Source organism: Tauraco erythrolophus, chromosome 17 (assembly GCF_009769465.1).
Source record: "Tauraco erythrolophus isolate bTauEry1 chromosome 17, bTauEry1.pri, whole genome shotgun sequence".
Classification (NCBI taxonomy): Eukaryota; Metazoa; Chordata; class Aves; order Musophagiformes; family Musophagidae; genus Tauraco; species Tauraco erythrolophus.
Window position 1 is genome coordinate 38,070 of NC_141481.1, and position 17,726 is coordinate 55,795.

At 42.4% G+C, this 17,726-nt stretch overlaps 1 protein-coding gene across 2 annotated transcripts; it reads right to left on the reverse strand.

Annotated features, from left to right (window-relative positions):
• Positions 1 to 3,780: 3,780 nt before the first annotated feature.
• On the reverse strand, positions 3,781 to 17,277 carry IL20RB (interleukin 20 receptor subunit beta). 2 transcript variants are annotated; one of them, XM_086622526.1, is made up of 7 exons: positions 17,222 to 17,277; positions 12,127 to 12,264; positions 11,221 to 11,411; positions 8,573 to 8,697; positions 5,268 to 5,418; positions 4,504 to 4,649; positions 3,781 to 3,906 (listed from the first exon to the last, which is right to left on the reverse strand). In XM_086622526.1, exons 1-7 carry the CDS (start codon positions 17,275 to 17,277, stop codon positions 3,781 to 3,783), a joined length of 933 nt encoding a protein of 310 aa, XP_086478652.1. The 2 variants fall into 2 exon arrangements, with proteins under 2 accessions (XP_086478652.1, XP_009980632.1); XM_009982330.2 differs by having other exon boundaries at positions 12,127 to 12,253; positions 17,220 to 17,277.
• Positions 17,278 to 17,726: the final 449 nt, after the last annotated feature.

Sequence of the window (17,726 nt, forward strand, 5' to 3'; positions counted from 1 at the left end):
GAAATGCTGGACTGTATCTTACTATCAGCCCTTAAAAATTGCAAACAGTAATATACTCCTAAGGAAATGTACTTCAGAGGAAAAATTAGGCCATATTCCAGCTAGTTAGTGTTCATGGAACAGATAACAATTCCTTGCTTTCTTGTCTACCCAGTAATATCATGTAACTCTTTTTAAATGTTCATGTAATCAACAGTATGCTGGTCTGCATTTAATAGACTGAATAATTTTTTGAAAACCAGTCTTATCAGCATTTCTGCTGTTCTTACAAAGTCTTCAGGAAAAAGTTGGTTTTTTGGAACCACATCCCACAGGTTACATGCAGCATAGAAACAAAACTCACTAAAAAGGTGATGCAGATTTGTGCTTTATTTTCATACAATGTTTTTTTAAGGCAAGTAAAACAGAAGTATATTTTGAAAGAAACGGAGCCACTTACTGCCACATCAATGGAAAGAAACAGAGCAAAGTTCATCAGCACACATTGCTCTTCGCTGCGGTTACTTGTCTGGTTCTTCTTTGAAATGTAGTATCATGGTCGTGGGAGTAAAACCAGTTATCAAAGGCAGCTGTTGCCATGACTGCTAAGGCACCATTAACTCTTGCAACGCACGAAATGAACTAAAGAGAGTGACTGATGGCAGCTGCCTGCGCCAACGCCACCGCGCCACTACGCACATGGATGGCAAAGGAATTGCTTTAGTTCGAGATCATGATTTTCAGGCTTAACGAAAGGCAGCGCATACTTCGAAGTGAGCAGCTTTCCAGGGACTTCCCATCAGCATTCTCAAATTTGGCTTCAAATCTCCACAGACACAAACTGGAGTATCCTGAAGCAAATTGAATATGGTCTGGCTAAGAGAGCAGCAGTACTTAGAAAATTCACTTCCATCAAATTGTAAGAATTTTTTTCAGGTGCTTCTTTCATTGTACATGGTCTGATCAGTTTTGTTCAACTGTTTAACTGCTTTAATGGCAATGAGGAAGGGCATAAATTGTTATTCCAAATGAGAAAGAAACATATGCTCTATGCTTAATATGCAGCTGGAAAATATGCATTAAAGTAATTTTTAAAAGCCCTTCACATTCAAGGGCCTTTTCTTTCCCTGCTTTTCTCTGTATTCCTAAATAATTGCTGGTACTGCCATAATGCAACCACGTCAGGGGGGAAGAGACAGGTGGAACAGATCAGCGACAGGACATTTTCCTGTACGAGAACACCCCTGCGGGGCTCACTAGAAACCAAGACACTGAACTCATCCAAATCGATGAGGATTAAAATAAGGATAAATGTGAGGCACAGGAGCTCTCTAAACCAACTTTACTACCCAAGGCCTCTGTAATGGGGAACTATGCCTTGAAAATTCAAGCACTGGGCAAAGCCATTTAAGAGGATGTTTGACAAAGAGCCCATAGCCCTGCAAGGAAGTGCACTCCTGCGACGACTGTCCTCCTTAACAAAATGATTGCTCTCCACTGCCTGCTGCCAGAATCAGTCAGTCACTGGTTGCCTCCCACTGCCACCTCAGCTCGGTTCAGGGAGGGCACAAGACCTGCTGGGCCTCTCAGCACTTGTCATATCAGCCCATGCACCCACCCTTCTCTTTGCTCCCAAATCTCCTTGTCTGAGCCAAGCATCATATGGGTTATTTTGCAACTAGGAGTTTCCCAGTTAATTATCAACAACCTAAAAATCAACTCTGAGTCTTCAATGCTCCGACTTGCACAGATTTTCTCACCCTGTAATTTGCTACATGTTCAGCAGTACAAACGTTACTATTTAACACCAAAGTACTGTATCCTAATACTGCACTGACAGAAGATAGCGACACAGGAAGCAACTGGGCTGCAACGCGAAAGCGGGGTGCCAGCCGGGAGGCAGGACGTGAGCAGCCTCGACAGGAGAACACAGAGGAATGAATAGTCCTGAGTCACTTCTACTTCTTTCACGGTGCTTTGTTGCCACCTGATGGTCTGATGCAAGATTGCAAGAACGAAATTTAAAAAGGCACATTCTAGAAAAGATGTCTCGCATTTAATTAGATCCACTGATAGCTTTAAAAAAAAGTTTTTCATTCCCCACTAACAGAAGTCTCTGCTTCACAGGTTAAAAACTACTTTTCTTCGAAGTGACAGCCATAATTGCAATATACGCAACAACTATAAGAGAAGGCTCCGGGGTGATCTTATAGCAGCTTTCCAGTACCTAAAGGGGGCCTACAGGAAAGCTGGAGAGGGACTTTTTACAAGGGTGTGTAGTGATAGGACAAGGGGCAACGGATTTAAACTGAAAGAGGGCAGATTTACATTAAATATAAGAAAGAAATTCTTTACATCGAGGGTGGTGAGGCACTGGAACATGTTGCCCAGAGAAGTTGTGGATGCGTCATCCCTGGAGGTGTTCAAGGCCAGGTTGAATGAGAATTTGGGCAACCTGGTGTAGTGGAGGGTTTCCCTGCCCATGGCAGGGGGGTTGGAACTAGATGATCTTTGAGGTCCCTTCCAATCCTAACCATTCTATGATTCGTATTTAGAAGGAATTTCTCGTCTTTTACGATTTCCTTCTTTAAGAGGACAAGATATCTGGAAGATAATGATGTCATCAGGCCTGAAACAGCCACTAATCAGTAATACTGTGGTGCTTGTCTATACATCATGACACTCCTCCACTAGCCAAGATAAGCACTCCAGTTGCCCCTCAGCCTGGCCCTCCTGACCACAGAAGCAGGTTTGCCTTGTGCGACAGTCAACGTCCTGCTTCGGGTGTAGTGTTGAACCACAGGAAAGCCCAGTGGGCACCCCAGACAATCCTGATCACAATTTGCACATCTTTTTGTCCCTTTCCCATTTTTTTTCTCATTTATTGAGCCTACCTTTCTCTGTCCTTTCCTTACCTTTCCCCACTCCAATCCCCTCTCATTTAAACAATTCACTTCTAATTATCTTTTTCTTAAAGGTCCTAGTTTTGCTTTATGCATACCCAGCTTTTGTATTTTTGACACCCTGCCTAGGTGATCTTGGACCTATACAGTATCAGTGATGCTGCTGGTCTTGCAAAACTCTGCTCCCCAAAAGGTTCCCAGTGCTCCCTCAAACCATCTTTGAAGTCTGGCTGTTTCTCACATCGCTGCCTCCCAAGCACTGGTGAAACCCAGCCATTCCTCATGGTGCTGTCTGTAAGTTTTGTTGGCACCATACATTGTTATCTGTCACATGCAGTAAATTATTATGTTGTGTCCATTCACTGTCATCATCCTTTTCAACAAGTGTAATCTCAGGTTAGAGCCTGCAGCCCTAAAAGCATTTTTTTTCTTCTCATTCCACTGGTTTAGCACTTACTGGCTGCTTAATTTCTTTTAAAAATACTGAAGCTGAAATGGTTTGGAACTGAGGGACTGGGGACTACCTTTATCGCTCTGGTGAAATCCTGGTGGCTGAAGGGTTGGCTGTGCCTTGGGACCATCAATGTGGCTGATAGAGGTAAGGAGAACAAGAGTTAACTCATGTCTGAATATGAGAACGAATGTGAAGGGAAAGTATAGATACTGGTAGTTGTCACCTGTGACCTTTACTTGCTTTTTATGTAGACGGATGAAAACGCTACAAAGAGGACCAGATCAGGCCGCATCTCACCATACACAACAGCTTTGGTTTGCAGCAGCTTTTAGACATAAAGAAAACAACGATACTAATTGGCACTCTGAAGAAAGTGGCTGAAGCACAGTCTGTCAGCTCTGCTTAGAAAATCTGTTTCCACAGGCTGTTTTTTTCTGTGGTGCTCTAAAGAGTTTCTTGAAACCAAAGTCGGACAGCTTCTTCTGAAGGCATCACCTGCACCATCAGGTCACACTGCTCAACTTCTTCACTGCTATGTAGTATCAGCTTGGTGGGAGGCTCTGATACTTTCTGTAAAAAAAATGCACTCACTCAAACACCCCCAGGCTGATAAGCGAGTCCGTCTTCTAGTTTTTCCCACAAATGGTTCGTCTCATCCTCCCTGTCACAACTGCCCAGAGACCCAGTGCTCAGGAACCCACAGCCACAAAAGCTGCTGCCTGCGTTCTCACTGGAGCTGGACAGCACATTTAAGCTACTTGTTTACACATATACCTCCTGAGTGAGCGAGAAGAGAGGCTGCTTCTGATGATGGGTTTCTCCTCATCAAGGAGTTGAGAAGCCAAGTGCTTGTACCGGGGGGACATGGAGCAGTGTTGCCAATGACAGCTGTTTGTACAGGGAGCAGCTGGTCAGGCAGGGCCAGTCCATGTCTCCCAAGCTGCTTCCCCACAAGCACTGGGCACATCTTCCCTGTTCAGGGCTTCAGGCCGAAGGCAGTGACAGCCGTGCAATCAGCTCATGGGCTGCTTGACCCCTGCAGCTTAGCTCATCACGCTGGAATAAGCAAGGCTTCCTATGCGTGTGCCTGCTTTTTCTGCCTGCCCCATTCTCCTATGAATACCCAGCACCCTAAAACCCAATAAAACACAGTAAAAAAAAAGTTACCAGTGTTTCTGGCAGGACAGCAGCAGGGCAGCACGAGTACTGAAAGATTTTACTTGTTTTCAAGGTAAGGAAAGTCAGGGTCAAAGCAGCCACGACAAAGACAGCAGAGGAGATGAGGGCAGTAACCAGCCACATGGACCTGCCATCTAGAAACAACAGAAGCAGCAAAACTTCTCAGAGAGATTGTAAGGACAAACCACCCTCTGCAGCTGCTCTTCCCACCCACCCTGGTAAGATCCTTTGCACACTCCAGGGAAGGATATCAGTGTCAGTGTAGGCAGCTGCATACCCGAGTGTTCCTTTTTTTATCTCCCTCAAGGAACAAATGGGCAGCACATTTGCAAACCAGACAGGAGATACTGGGTGGAAACAGAAAAAAGAGCTGTGGGCTATCCTTCTTGGGCATGATTCATAGATTTCTAGGTTGGAAAAGACCTTAGAGATCATCGAGTCCAACCATCCCTAATCCCCATTAAACCATATCCCTAAGCAGTTCATCCACCCTATTCTTAAACACATCCAGGGATGGGGACTCAACCACCTCCCTGGGCAGCCTATTCAAGTGGCTGACAACCCTTTCAGAGAAGAAATACTTCCTAACATCCAACCTGAATCTCCCCTGACTAAGCTTATACCCATTTCCTCTTGTTCTATCACCCAACACTAATGTAAAGAGCCCTTCCCCTACCTTCCCACCATCTTTTCTCAAGTATTTGTAGGCTGAATGATAATGATTACACGTAGGAAAAAAGGCTGGTTGTTACCTTGTGCCCTCACGCACTGTGTCTGGCTGAAGCTGCTGCTCCTGTTGATCACCTCGACATATGTCTGAGCTTTTACACAATAGTCAGGTCCTGCCTCCATGGTGTCCAGGTGAATCACAGAGCTGACTTCTTTCACCATCTTCTGTTGCATCTGCCGCAGGCCCAGGAGAGAGAGCATTAGAACATAGGGCAAGGACCTAACTGAGAACAGGAGTAACACAATGCTAGCCCAGACTTTACTGGGAGAAAAGGAAAGAAAATAATAAGAGCAGGAAGTGTCACAGAGGATTGCGTGAATAAGGGAAGAGAAGGAGAAAAGCAGCAGAAAGGGAAGCACAGTGGAGTGCAGAATGAGACCACACGTACCTGGAAGGGAAGGAGGGGATGGAAAGAAAAAATTGTGAGTTAAAGAGGCTGGGCCACAACACTATAGATCATGACCTACTACCCTGGCGTAAGGGCTTGATGACTGAGTAAGGTCTTGACTGATTTGAGTTTTTTCTGGGATGCCAAAACAATGCCTGTGCCAGCATGATATGATAGGAGTGCCAGAACCATGCTGGGAGAGGGGTGTGAGGGTTAGGCCATGACTCTGGATCACAGAGAGGGAATAGACTGGGCTAGTAAGGAGCAAGTGAGGCTAGTAAGGAGCAAGTGAATTTGGAGTGTGCAACTGTAACACTTCAGCAACCCTTAAACAGAATATGAATACCAGTACATTATTTTCTTGCAAAAAACAGGACTCCATTGACAGCTAACAAAATGAAGTTGCTATTCCCAGTCTCCCCAGTCATGAGAGGACAGGTAACAATTAGCTGGTTGCTCCTAATTCTTGTTGCATTGCAGATGCAAAGCCTGCATGATCAGCCTCAGCATCATACACATACAGACGCCTCCAACAAGCCAGTAGGGCTCTCCTGGCAGGACAAGTCCTCTCCATCAAAATATCCTTCTCCACAGAAACGTCATCTTGAGGGCCATTAGTCTGAAAAGATTTCAAGGACGATATCAGGTCAATGACTACCTGGGGTGTGTAAGCTCTTGCAAAAACCTCAAATCAGACATGTCAAATGTAATAATTACCAAAAAAATGAGTCCCAGCAGAGAACTGGGCATGTACTGACCAGCAAACCTGACGCTTGTGACAGTCCAGTGGGTAGAAACTATTTTGAAGTTTGGAGTTAATGTTTAGGTGACTAATATCGTATACTGAAAAAGAGTTAACAGTTCACTCGTAAAAGGAAATCAGACACAAGCCTATATTATTCTAAGGTGTTAGAAAACTCATGGATAAGGTTGATCTTGTTTACTTGGATTTCTAAAAGGTAGTCAAGGAGACTTATTCAAAAGCCTATTAAGCTAACAGCCATGGGATGAAAACGCATGGGAGCTCTGAGTGTGCTAACCAGGCTGCAATGGCCCTGACCAGCCTTGCCTGGCCCCTCCATCTTCCCTCTCCTGTACATGGCCTGGAAGCCCCATTGAAGATCAGTCCAGGATCTTCAGTTCCTGTCCGAACTATGCTGGAGGTGTGCCTGTCTCCAGACAGGACATTAGATCTACATTGTATGTAGTTCGACTCCTGACTAGACCCTTAAGTACACTGCAGCCTTGTCCTCCAGCCCTGTCTCTGGGTCCTGTCTCCTTTATGCTCCTGGCTGGGGTCCCTGCTCAGACCTTGGGCCTGGTTCGTCAGTTGCCTTGTCTGGGGCTGCTGATGGACCCTGCTCTTAGGACCTGGTTCAGCCCACTGTGGTCAGACCCTGTGGGTCTGAGCCTTGTTGTGGAGGGTATTGCTTGCAGTGGGATCACCCTTGACTCTTGGCTTGCTTGCTCACAGTGAGCAGCCCTGCTACTACTGCTTCCTCATTGAAGAGAGACTTTTGTGTCGCTGAATTGCTAATCTTTTCTCAGAGCAGAAGGAGGTCATGGTGGGGACCCATGCAGATCTGTGTTCACCACAGTAGTACTACAGATGATCTGGAAGAAAAATGAAAAACCACTGCAGAATAGTAAAGATGACAGCCAACTCTGAAGAACTGCAGGAAGGCTTTGTAATAAAATGATAAATTAAATTCCACACAGATAAATGTAAAATGATGCTCATGAGAATTTTTCCCATTCATTCTTACACAGTCAGTGACTTGACTAAGTCGAACAGAAACAAAAAACAGGTTCAGGTTTCATGGAACAGTCAGCTTTGTGGTAGTCACACATGTCAACAATCGCTGGGAAAAGACAGGTTTTGGTTTATGGTGCTAACCCATAATGCTCCTGCACCTTGAACTGTGAAAGTTTACTCCCTGCCCACCTTGGTGAAGACAAAAAGAGTTGGAAGGGCTTCCATAGGGAATAGCTAAGTAGGCTGGGAGTCCTTGGCCTGGAAAGAGACACATGGTATTAGAGTGGTAGGGAGAGTGAACAGGAAATAACTGTTCTCTCTCTCCTAAACTGAGGTTTAGACTGCACAGCAGTTAAGCTGTAGGACTTCTGACTACAGGAAGTTTTATGTGCAAAAGTTTACATGGCTTGAACAAAAATTCACCAAGGGCTATTAATGATATCAGTTCCGGCACAGGAATTTCCTGCAGCCATGACACTCAAATCTCAGAAAATAATTTAAGTGTAATTACACACAGGCCCTCTCATGATTCTCCTTGGTCATCTGCATTGTCCATTGTCATCAAGAAGATACTGAGTTTGATGGTCCAGTGGTCTGACTTTATATGGCTGCTTTCATGCTTTTATTTTATTAGATGCTATGGAAGCACCAAGTTATCAGGAGAAAAAAAACAAAATTGATGTCTAGTGAAAATAGAAGGACCTGAATGGAACACAAGTTGTCATTGCTGCAGTATTATCCAGGTATAAGCAATGCCCTTAGCTAAGCAAGTGACAGCTGTCACAGGCAAGCTGTTTTACAAAAAACTTCTGAGAACTTGGTCAGCACCTCAGTGTGACACCTTAATCTTGGTCTGAGTAAACAAAATTATATTCAAAGAAGGTCAGCATAAACACCTTCAGTTTCTGACTTCTGGTTTCCTTCGATAGTTGAGGTCCCTGGGGGGATTCCTCCAATTCCTCTTCCTGGAGAAGGAAACGTGGAAAGAACAGACAAGCTTCTCAATGGGGGTAAGAGCCACCCACTGGTATGTAGAGATGAATATGGCACATTGACTCCAGGCAGTTCCTCCAGCCTCACAGCAGGAGCTTAGAGTGGCAAACAGGCCCTTGGCAATGTCTATGTTTTCACTCTAAGTGTGTGGGCTCTCTGTTGTCACCCAAAACCCAAGGGTAAAACTCACCCTACTCTCCTGGCCCTTCTTCCAATAGAGAACACAGAACTGAAAGGCAGGCCCCATGTCTTGCAGCTCCACTAGTAAATGATACCCATCTGCTATGACCTTCATCAGAGGTGGGGTCAGGGAAGCTGCCAACACAGAGAGAGCATCATTATCACATCAGAGGGAACCCTTGAAAACTGTCTTCTCTTTCCCAGCTAGGAGAGGAGGAGAAGCTGCCCTCATGAGCAAAGTAACATTGATCTGGACTAATAGCTGGTTGGTTCAGTGGGGCAAGAACTTGTCTCTGCCCTACCTTCCAGTATTGTCTGGATATTGTAGCAGACTTTGAGTAGGAGGAAGACCATGACTGGCATTGCAAACAAGAGTTTGGCAACAGCTCAGCTGCACAGAACTTGAAAGGTTTTGAATTATCTCCAGTGGAGGAAGCATCTGGCCTGAGGGTCCTGTGTAATCAACAGCAGCAGAACCAGCTGGGTGACCAGAAGTTGAGACACCAGATCAGGCCAGTACTTCTGCTCCTGGGCATTAGCTTAGCACTAACATACAGAGCAGGAGCTGTGAAACCACTGCTTCTTCATGGGAATTCTGGTAGTTATTAAAAGGTGAAGGAAAAAGCAATATGAGCCTCAGGATAACGCTGGCAGTTCACACGAATTCTGACTTTCTTTTAGTATCTACATGGTTTAAGATAGACTTGGCCTGAAACCTACTGCGACCTAAGTTTTTGTAAATGTGTGCAAGTAAATCTGTAGGTGATTTGCTCCATGCTTACTTTGATATTCAAAGCTTGGTTTGGTCTGAGGAATATTAGTGAAACAATCAGAATCAATCAAGCATAGATGAAACTACAGACTGTACTGAATTGAGAATCACGGCAGCAGAACGATCATATTTACACTACTTATCTATGCCATTCTTTACCACTCTTGTAGGTGAAACTCATTTCGACCTCTTTGCTTTCAAGAAAGGAAGGAGAACAACATGTAGGAATACACAGAAGAGATATTCTTAATAGAATTTGCTCTTACATTCAGTGAATTCCCATTAATACTACCCAAAACCAAAACAAAATCCAAGTATATTCATGATGAGCAGACACAAACGAGAGGCGTGGAAAACTACTTCATACTTTTAAATTAAAAGCTGAGAATCTGCTTAACATGATGTCTCAAAATAAAAAAAAACAGTGGTAACATCATTTGGAGGTTAAAAACAAATACTGGGCTAGTATATTAAGAAATATACATTGCAAGATGCAACTACTAAGCAAACAGAAGCATTTATATCTATCACTGGGCTGGCACACTGGATACCAACTGTCTGAATTTTGATAAATGAAGAGGTAAGATTGACTAAATTGTTAGTTTTAGGAAGATCTTTTAAAAGTATTTTCTATGTGGTATCATACTCTGTGTATCTACACCTAAGGCTTTGACACTGGAGGTGTTTTTAGTGCTGATGCCCTGGCTGCCTACGAACCACACATGGAACCTGTGGGCTAGGCTTTGAATTCCTTAGCTCCTCTCAGACTCAATTGCCAGGTTTCCTGAGAAGCAAGAGCAGAGATAAGGGAAAGCAAGTAGTAAAAATGCGTAAGCACAATAACTTAGAGACGACTTCTCCTTTAAACATTTGTCCATATATGCATATTCACAATGCAGCCCATTGCAAACTGTGTCCTTTGAACTTTCAAAGCTCAGCCAGAGAACACAGGACCAAGCTGTCAAATACTTCACAGTATCATGAGAAAGTTACTGCTTTTCTTCACGAAGGGGGTAAAGCTAAGGAGTATCTGTCCTCTATCTCTGCCTGAGTGTGGTCTGTGGCTTAACTCCATGCCACCATAGGTGCTAGAAAAGTGAAGGACTTTTCATCTAAAGCACTATCTAGAAAACTCTTCCACATCAAGAAGAACCAAGAAACACATGAACTTAGGCAGCACTTGTGATGGTGGTGCTTTGACTAGTGCTCTATATGAATGAGAACTGCTCACTCATGAAGTAGTAGATAACTTCCAATGACTGATGGTTTAAGATAGGGTCAACTTTAGCCTTGGACAGGAAATTTCTTCCCTAGCTTAAACTGATGACTGCTGTCCATCCCAGACTGAGAATTGCACTCTAATAGTGACCCCAACAGAGTTTTTCCACCACAGTTTTTATTACTGAAAGCCATTGACTACATGGCAGAGAACAGAGCTAATGATTCCAGAGCAACACTGGAAATAGTATGCTAATTTTAGGCTGCAACACAATCATTGGGTTGAGCTGGACCTTAAGCTTTGCAGGAGTTGGAAGGATTTGGAGAAAACACCCTCCATTGCTAGGACTGTAGCAATGCTACAGTTTCTAATTTTCTTCCCTTGCCAAAAGAAATTCCTGGAGTCTTATCTGTCTTTGAAGCCCTTGAAATTCCAAGCATGGTAAATTCAGCCCCGCCTTAGGAAGAACTCATGTCCAAGAACACAGCATGGCTGAGTCAAACATCCCAACCCAGCATGAGAAGAGCTGAGAAGTAGGATGTACTCTGTGCATTTATGGGCTGTGTGACATGCACAGTACACAAACATGCACGTGAGCAATCCCTCAAGACCAAACTCTGAGAAATTAATACGACCAAAGTTGCTTGAGCCAAATAGCAGGACTCACTCGTGATGCGATTGAAGAAACCTTTCAGGGTGCCCCACTCTGATCTTCTGGCACCAGCATCTGCCCTTACACGCAGGTTATAGGCCACAGAGGCTGAGATATCCTCTGTGATGTTACACATTGTGGCTGTGATGAGTGAACATTCACAGATGGGAATCCAGCTCTCATTGACGTGCTCTCGTTCATACTCCCTGAGGAGAGAAAAAGAAAGCAGATAGGCAACAATCTGATAGGAGATATATCTGTGACACAGGCTAAGGCTGCCTGCTAGTTCTTTCCAGGTAAAACCAGTACTGGGATACAATGGGGCTGGAACATCTGGAGTGTATGAAACCAGTATGGGTGTGTTTTAGATCTTATCTGGATAAAATCTCCCAGAGCCAGCTTGTTCATCAGCCAAATGCAGCACGGTGTTGTAGGAGGTGGGGATAGCCAACGCAGTGTTGATGCATCAGATCCTGCCCACTCACTTGACTTGATCCCTGGTAAACCAAAATTTCAAAGCCATACTGTGACACAAGTCATAGCTCAAGATGTATCAGAAACCTCCTGTAATGTGTGTTAAATATTTAAAAGATTAACATGGAATAAATCTCAAATGTTTTCTCTTCTAAACAAACTGTTGTTAATCTTCCTAACTTTTGAATTCTTTGGGTGGAGCCATTTTTCATATGTGGACTTAATACACACCTTGGATTACTCAGGTATTACTATTAACTTGTAAACAGTCCCAGAATTGGAGCAAAAAGATTTTTTTTCTCTACTTGTAATCAACAGTGCTGGAGTATTGAACTTCTCCTGTGCCTCTGAACTGAATAGTGCTCAAGACATTCAAACAGCCCACGATTTTAATTCTAAGTATACAGTGCTCAAAGAGCAAAGAAGAAAAAAAAAACCAGAAGTTACCCCTGAAACTCAACAGAGTATGTCACAGTTTCTCCCTGGACCACCACAGGACTCCAAGTTAAGTAGTGTTTCATGTTGGTAGAAAGAATAGAGATATTCTGAGGCGCTGACAACAAAGCATCTTCATCTAAAATTCCCAGCAAAAGAAAAAAGACAGAAAAATAATATGTGAATGTATTAGAAAAAAAATCTTAGAATAGTGCAAAACTGTGTTTTACGTCAGAAATACAGAGTCTTCATTTCACTAAGGTCACTTCAGCATTAGAAAGTATTTTACAGAGAAGAAGAAATGACAACCAAAGAGCAAATGACAGCAGTTAGGCTGACACCGCGCACAGAAAGGCAAAGCATGCCTTTTCATTATTCCAGAGTTTTTCACTGTGTCAGTAAAACAGCGAGAAACAGTCAAGCTTTTATAAAGCTATCCACAGTTTGATTTAATGAAGTCAAGTAACAGATACTCTATTGCACTCTAGAGACTCTTCCAATGGATGTCATGGCTAGAAACGTGTTATTTCTTTCCAGGCTTGACTGGACTGGGCAAGAGAAGATCCTAGCTCTGCTACAGCCTTTTTCACGTTGCAGGATTCTAATAATGTAAGTGTTTCTTAGGCTGTAATCAAAGTACTTCTTAATTTCATTTATAGTCCATTGAATAATTTTATTCTATTATTACATCACTAATTCTTTTTTTTTTAATTACATCTGTTTCACTTAACAAGGTTTATCTTCCGTTAGTCTTTAACTGTCACTAAAAAATTAATGATGTGGAAAGCCTTGATGCCAACTCTTATGATTCTTTGGCATAAGTTATATGGATTTGTTGAAGCAACACTCAGCTGTTCTTTAAACTAAAAGAGCCAGATATCTCGGGGATGAGATACTTTCTTCCTTGCAAGGTAGACGGTGGAAGAGTTACTGTCTGCCATATCAGCAGTTCTAGTGCTTCTGTCCGGTTGGGGGTTCAGGCTAGTGTCAAGGCACTTTTAGTCTTTAAAAAAAATCTTTATTGACCGTCACTCTGCAACTTAACCACCCATTTGGTCTCTTGTATTTTCCATGTTTCTCCACATTTAGATTGTTTCCTACTACTTTTCCCTGAGCTCTTGCTTCCCATGTTAATTTTGGGAGTTGCATATCCAAATGTGTTAATTACGTAACAGACTTCAGTTACATGATCAGACACCAGTTTTTCCACATGACTCACAAACACAATGATGTTCCAGGTCTGAACACGGGTGAACTGCACTGCAGTGTTTCCTAATTTTTTAAGTCCTTGATTTCAGGAGCTTTTGGACATATATTTTTTTTTATATTCAACAGTACTAAACCTAATCTTATTAAACTGTCTAGAAATCAGTTTTAGAAGATGGTTCTGAATTGGACTATATACCTTTTAATGCCCCAAAAATTATTTTTATCTAGTTGAGATCAATCTTCATTTCCTGGCTGTACTTAGCTTAGTACACTGTTTTCCTGATGTTCTGACAAAACCAGTGACTCTCCTATTGGCACAGCGGCACCTGTCACTTCACTTCAGCTGAACCACAAAAGCTTCTATACAGATGCTAAGGTTTCATTTTTCCTTGCGTTAGGAATAACTCTGGGCATAGTGACAGTGTATGTGTCTATAAAAAAAAGCTCACTGATGTAAGTTTCTGCTTGGTATTACTAGATTCAGGACGGGCACAAATTCTGCTACTCATAAGAACTCTTCTCCAAGAAAAATAAGATATACAAAATCATAATACTCATGTGTGTTATCTACAGAGCATATTTGCTGATTTTTATAGGACCACATACCTTCTGCGGCAAAGCCATAGCACACAGCAGCTATTCATTCAGTGTCATGGAGTGTTTGCACGTTAGTGTTGGAAAACTAAGTCTGCAGGTAAGAGGGTGGTGGTGGGGTATAGTGTTATGGACATACAATTCACATGAATGGTGCACTAGCATGGGCATCTGCCTTCAGATGAAGGGAACTGCATCCCTAGAAAAAGATATTCTTTAACTTTCATAATGAAAGAACATAGAAACAGATACCTGTGTGGGCATAAGTATATGTACATGTGTGTAGCTGTTACATGTAAAAAGTATATGACTTGGTGCTTGTAAGGCTAAATAACTAAATAACAAATACAATAAAGTGAAACACATGATTCAGCTTTAGAATGTCATACTTGACTGTATGTACAGAGATGTTTGTAACTGCATAACCATGCCCTACTGCAAACACAGTGTACAGCCCTCAGGATTGAATCCAAAAGGTGCAAAGCTAAAACTTGAGATGTTTCATCCAGTACACAAATTAAATGGGGACCTTGAGCAGTAAAGCAATGATGCACTTCCCTGCTTTCTGTCTGGGACCCAGAGCCACACTGAAGGCTATAGCTTAGAGGAGAGGTTCATGCTCTTCCAAAATGCTGTTGATTTAGACATAAAGCATCCTGCACTATATCCAAATTTAATCCATCTGTTGCAACAGCCCACAAAAAATTTGTAGGCAAATACATGTTTAACACAGAGAAAAGACAATTCTAGATTATATAAACAGGGAAAGCACTGAGTGTAAACACTGAAGTATGTTGTTTCAGTACTAAAATACACCATTAACATTGGTCTACGCATTTTGAAGGGAAAAGAAACAACAATCATACAAAGTGCAGGAGACAACTGGACAGAGAGAGCAGGCAGGACCCAGAGGGCTGTTAGCCTGGATCTGAGCACCACTTCCATTTGGTTTTGGATTCACAAGCAGTATGTAAACAGCCTCATGGGAAAAGCCACGCTACAGTCTTTCAAGCCCCAGTACTGACTCTTACCCTAAAATCTCCAATCATGCCAAAGACAAGACATGTCCAGATTTTCTCTGTAAATAGCATTTTTGCTTCCTACCCTATCGTTAGTAACGGATTTCCACTTCAAATGGTGACAGTTTCTCCTGTTTAACATTTTTCTCCTCTTTGTGTTAAACCTAAAGAATTTACAATTAAAAAAAATTCATCATCAAGTCCAGTACATTTGTCTGTCTTCCTTTTCTATTTAAAATGCCTTAAATAAAATTCTATTGCCCTGGGACAGATTTTGATACCTTTCTTTCTCTGTGAATATAGAACACAATAATATTTCATCGCCACTACCTCATCATTGCTTGCTGTTACCTTCATCACTACTGTCACCGCTATTTACTGTTAAATTTAAGTGCACATTGCAAAAATATTAATAAAATTATCTCTTCATTCATAACAGTTTCTCCTTTTAGGGACTCAACACACACAAGAAGAAACAGTAACTCAAGAATCAGTGTTGCATAGTGTTGAGAAGTGCTTTCCCTCATCTGTACATTTCCTGGCATGCTGCTTAGAATTTTATACACAGGGCTGAGAAATCCTTCCTTACTGCTGTGCTAATAAACATTGTCTTTTAACTTCCAAGCATTGTACAATTTAATCTCCTTTTTCTAATTTGGAGGACAGTGTCACCAGTGTTTTGTATCTTCAAACACGGCCTGCCTCTCTGCATTTGAGGAAATTTCAGTGAAGGGGAACCTGACAAGGGAATTCTGAACTCTATTGGTGACAAGAAAATAGAAAAGTGTGTGTGTTACACCCCAAAAAGCTAAAGAAATTTCTTTGTAAGCTAAATGGTAAAAAGGAAAATCATGTCTAACTCCTAGAAACACAGCATTTTAGACAACAATAATAAATTATGCTAAACAATCTCTTTGGCTCTGACCTGAAGGCTCTGGAAACATCTCCTCCCTCATTTGCCTATTGCACACACTGACTGCAAAAGGCAAGACCCTAGTACATACCCCCTTGCCTGTTTTTCTCCCCAGCCTCTGGGATACAACACCTGGACTCCTGGGCTAGAGGGGAACCACACTGTCTTCTAACCTGCTGTCTGCTCTGTGCAACCACAGGGGCAGATTTAGTCACAAACATTCAATCAAAAAAAGTCTTGGCTCAAAAAGGAGACCAGGACACAAATTTTCCTATTTCAGGTCAAGGCCAAGAGAAGGGGGGGACACAGGGGTAAGTTATCCCACCTTTCTCTTACTGTCACAGTGTAGAAGACAAAATTGGATGAGTATGCAGCTGAACAAAGCTGGCAGTTATGGCACACGTAAGCAACAGCTCCTGTGCTGAAACATCATGAAACTAGCCAGGCCTTAAACAAAAATACAGTAAAAAAGAAAACAAGTTTCTTTAAAGAATAGTTGCCCAGCTTTGCCATCTTTTAAAAAAATTTGTCATAATCTTCTATATTCCACAGAATAATCTTCCAGAGCATATGCAACTTGATGCTGAGTGAGTGGTTTCCATACCCAGCAATTAAAACTATAAATCATGATCCAAAGCGTTTTGCTGGCCAAGGAAGCTGTAAACCTGTTCTTTCTGAAGCAGAGAATGAAATGGAGCAAGACACAACCTGAATTCAGGAGCTAAGACGGTACGTCTGGAAAGACAGAACTGAGCCAAATCCGAGCACACTGGCAAGCCATGCTTGCTTTCTAGAACACTGACCATCGGAAAAACTGAAGTCTAGTCAGGAGATCTGAGGCTAAACTCCTCCCAGGAGATGTGTTTGGAGCTTAGCATTTACTTGGAGAAGTAGACTATAAATTGCACAACCGCCTCCCAGTGCAAAGGAGACCCTCTGTGAACACTTTTGACATTATTAACTAACACTTTATACCCCTCGTCTCTGGCCCTGCATCCACTGCACAGGCTGGGCATCCTCTGTGCTCAGAGAGATCAGCATTAAAAGAGGACTTGAAAGTTCAGCTTCTCACAGAACAGTAAAAGATCAGAGACAAATACAGTATTAGTAAGTTAATTCCCTTCAAAGTGAAATTCCCCTTAAGATTTCAGAATTGACTTGCAAAACATAGAATTTATGGACTGCCTTTTTCATTTGCTTATTCAAGTATTGATTTTAGACAGAGAATTAAAACTGAAGATCAGCTGACCTCATACTACTTGGCTTAAGTTTTGTAGAGGCATCTTTAACAACAGGACAAAAGACTTTTTGCTTCTTAAAATCCCTTCGTCTTACGACTTAAGTCAACTGAAGATATTTTAGCCATTTACCTGTGAGATCTGGTGCAATCAGAGCGCAGAGGAAGAAGCAGATGAGATTTAGTGACATTTTTCTCACACTTGTTGCCTTCTCTCACATTCGTAACCTGTTGTGCAGCTGAGAAGTTTTCCTCCCTAGACAGGGGGCTCTATCTGAGCCATCCATGATGTGAGTGAGACTCCAGAGCAATACTGCAAACACCGCTTCTCTGCCTGTCTGCACCATGCCAAAGGTGTACATACGTTGTTTGTAAGGGTGTAGGTAGAGGGAGTGCCCCAGTAACCTGATGCCAGCATTTCTTTACAAGTCTGTGCAACTGCTCGAATAGATGGCATAACTCTGTTTCACTTAGTTAGCAAATGTACTAAACAAAAACATTACAAAGAGGAAACAGGATTCATTGGATATTTCCTTGTAGTTTATATTGCCATAAATGCTCATATTTTTGCTTAGCCCCCAAACTAGATAAATCCTGATGCTTCCAAGCACCAGGAAAGTTCTCCAGTATTACTAAGGCA

Excerpts from the sequence above, each read along its gene's own strand:
- IL20RB (XM_086622526.1), bottom strand. The coding sequence starts at position 17,277 with ATGTCACTAAATCTCATCTGCTTCTTCCTCTGCGCTCTGATTGCACCA. Across the intron at positions 12,265-17,221 it reads CTGATTGCACCAGATCTCAC|GGGAATTTTAGATGAAGATG; the intron begins AGGTAAATGGCT and ends TTTTCTTTTGCT. Across the intron at positions 3,907-4,503 it reads CTGTCCTGCCAGAAACACTG|AAAGTATCAGAGCCTCCCAC; the intron begins GTAACTTTTTTT and ends TTTTTTTTACAG.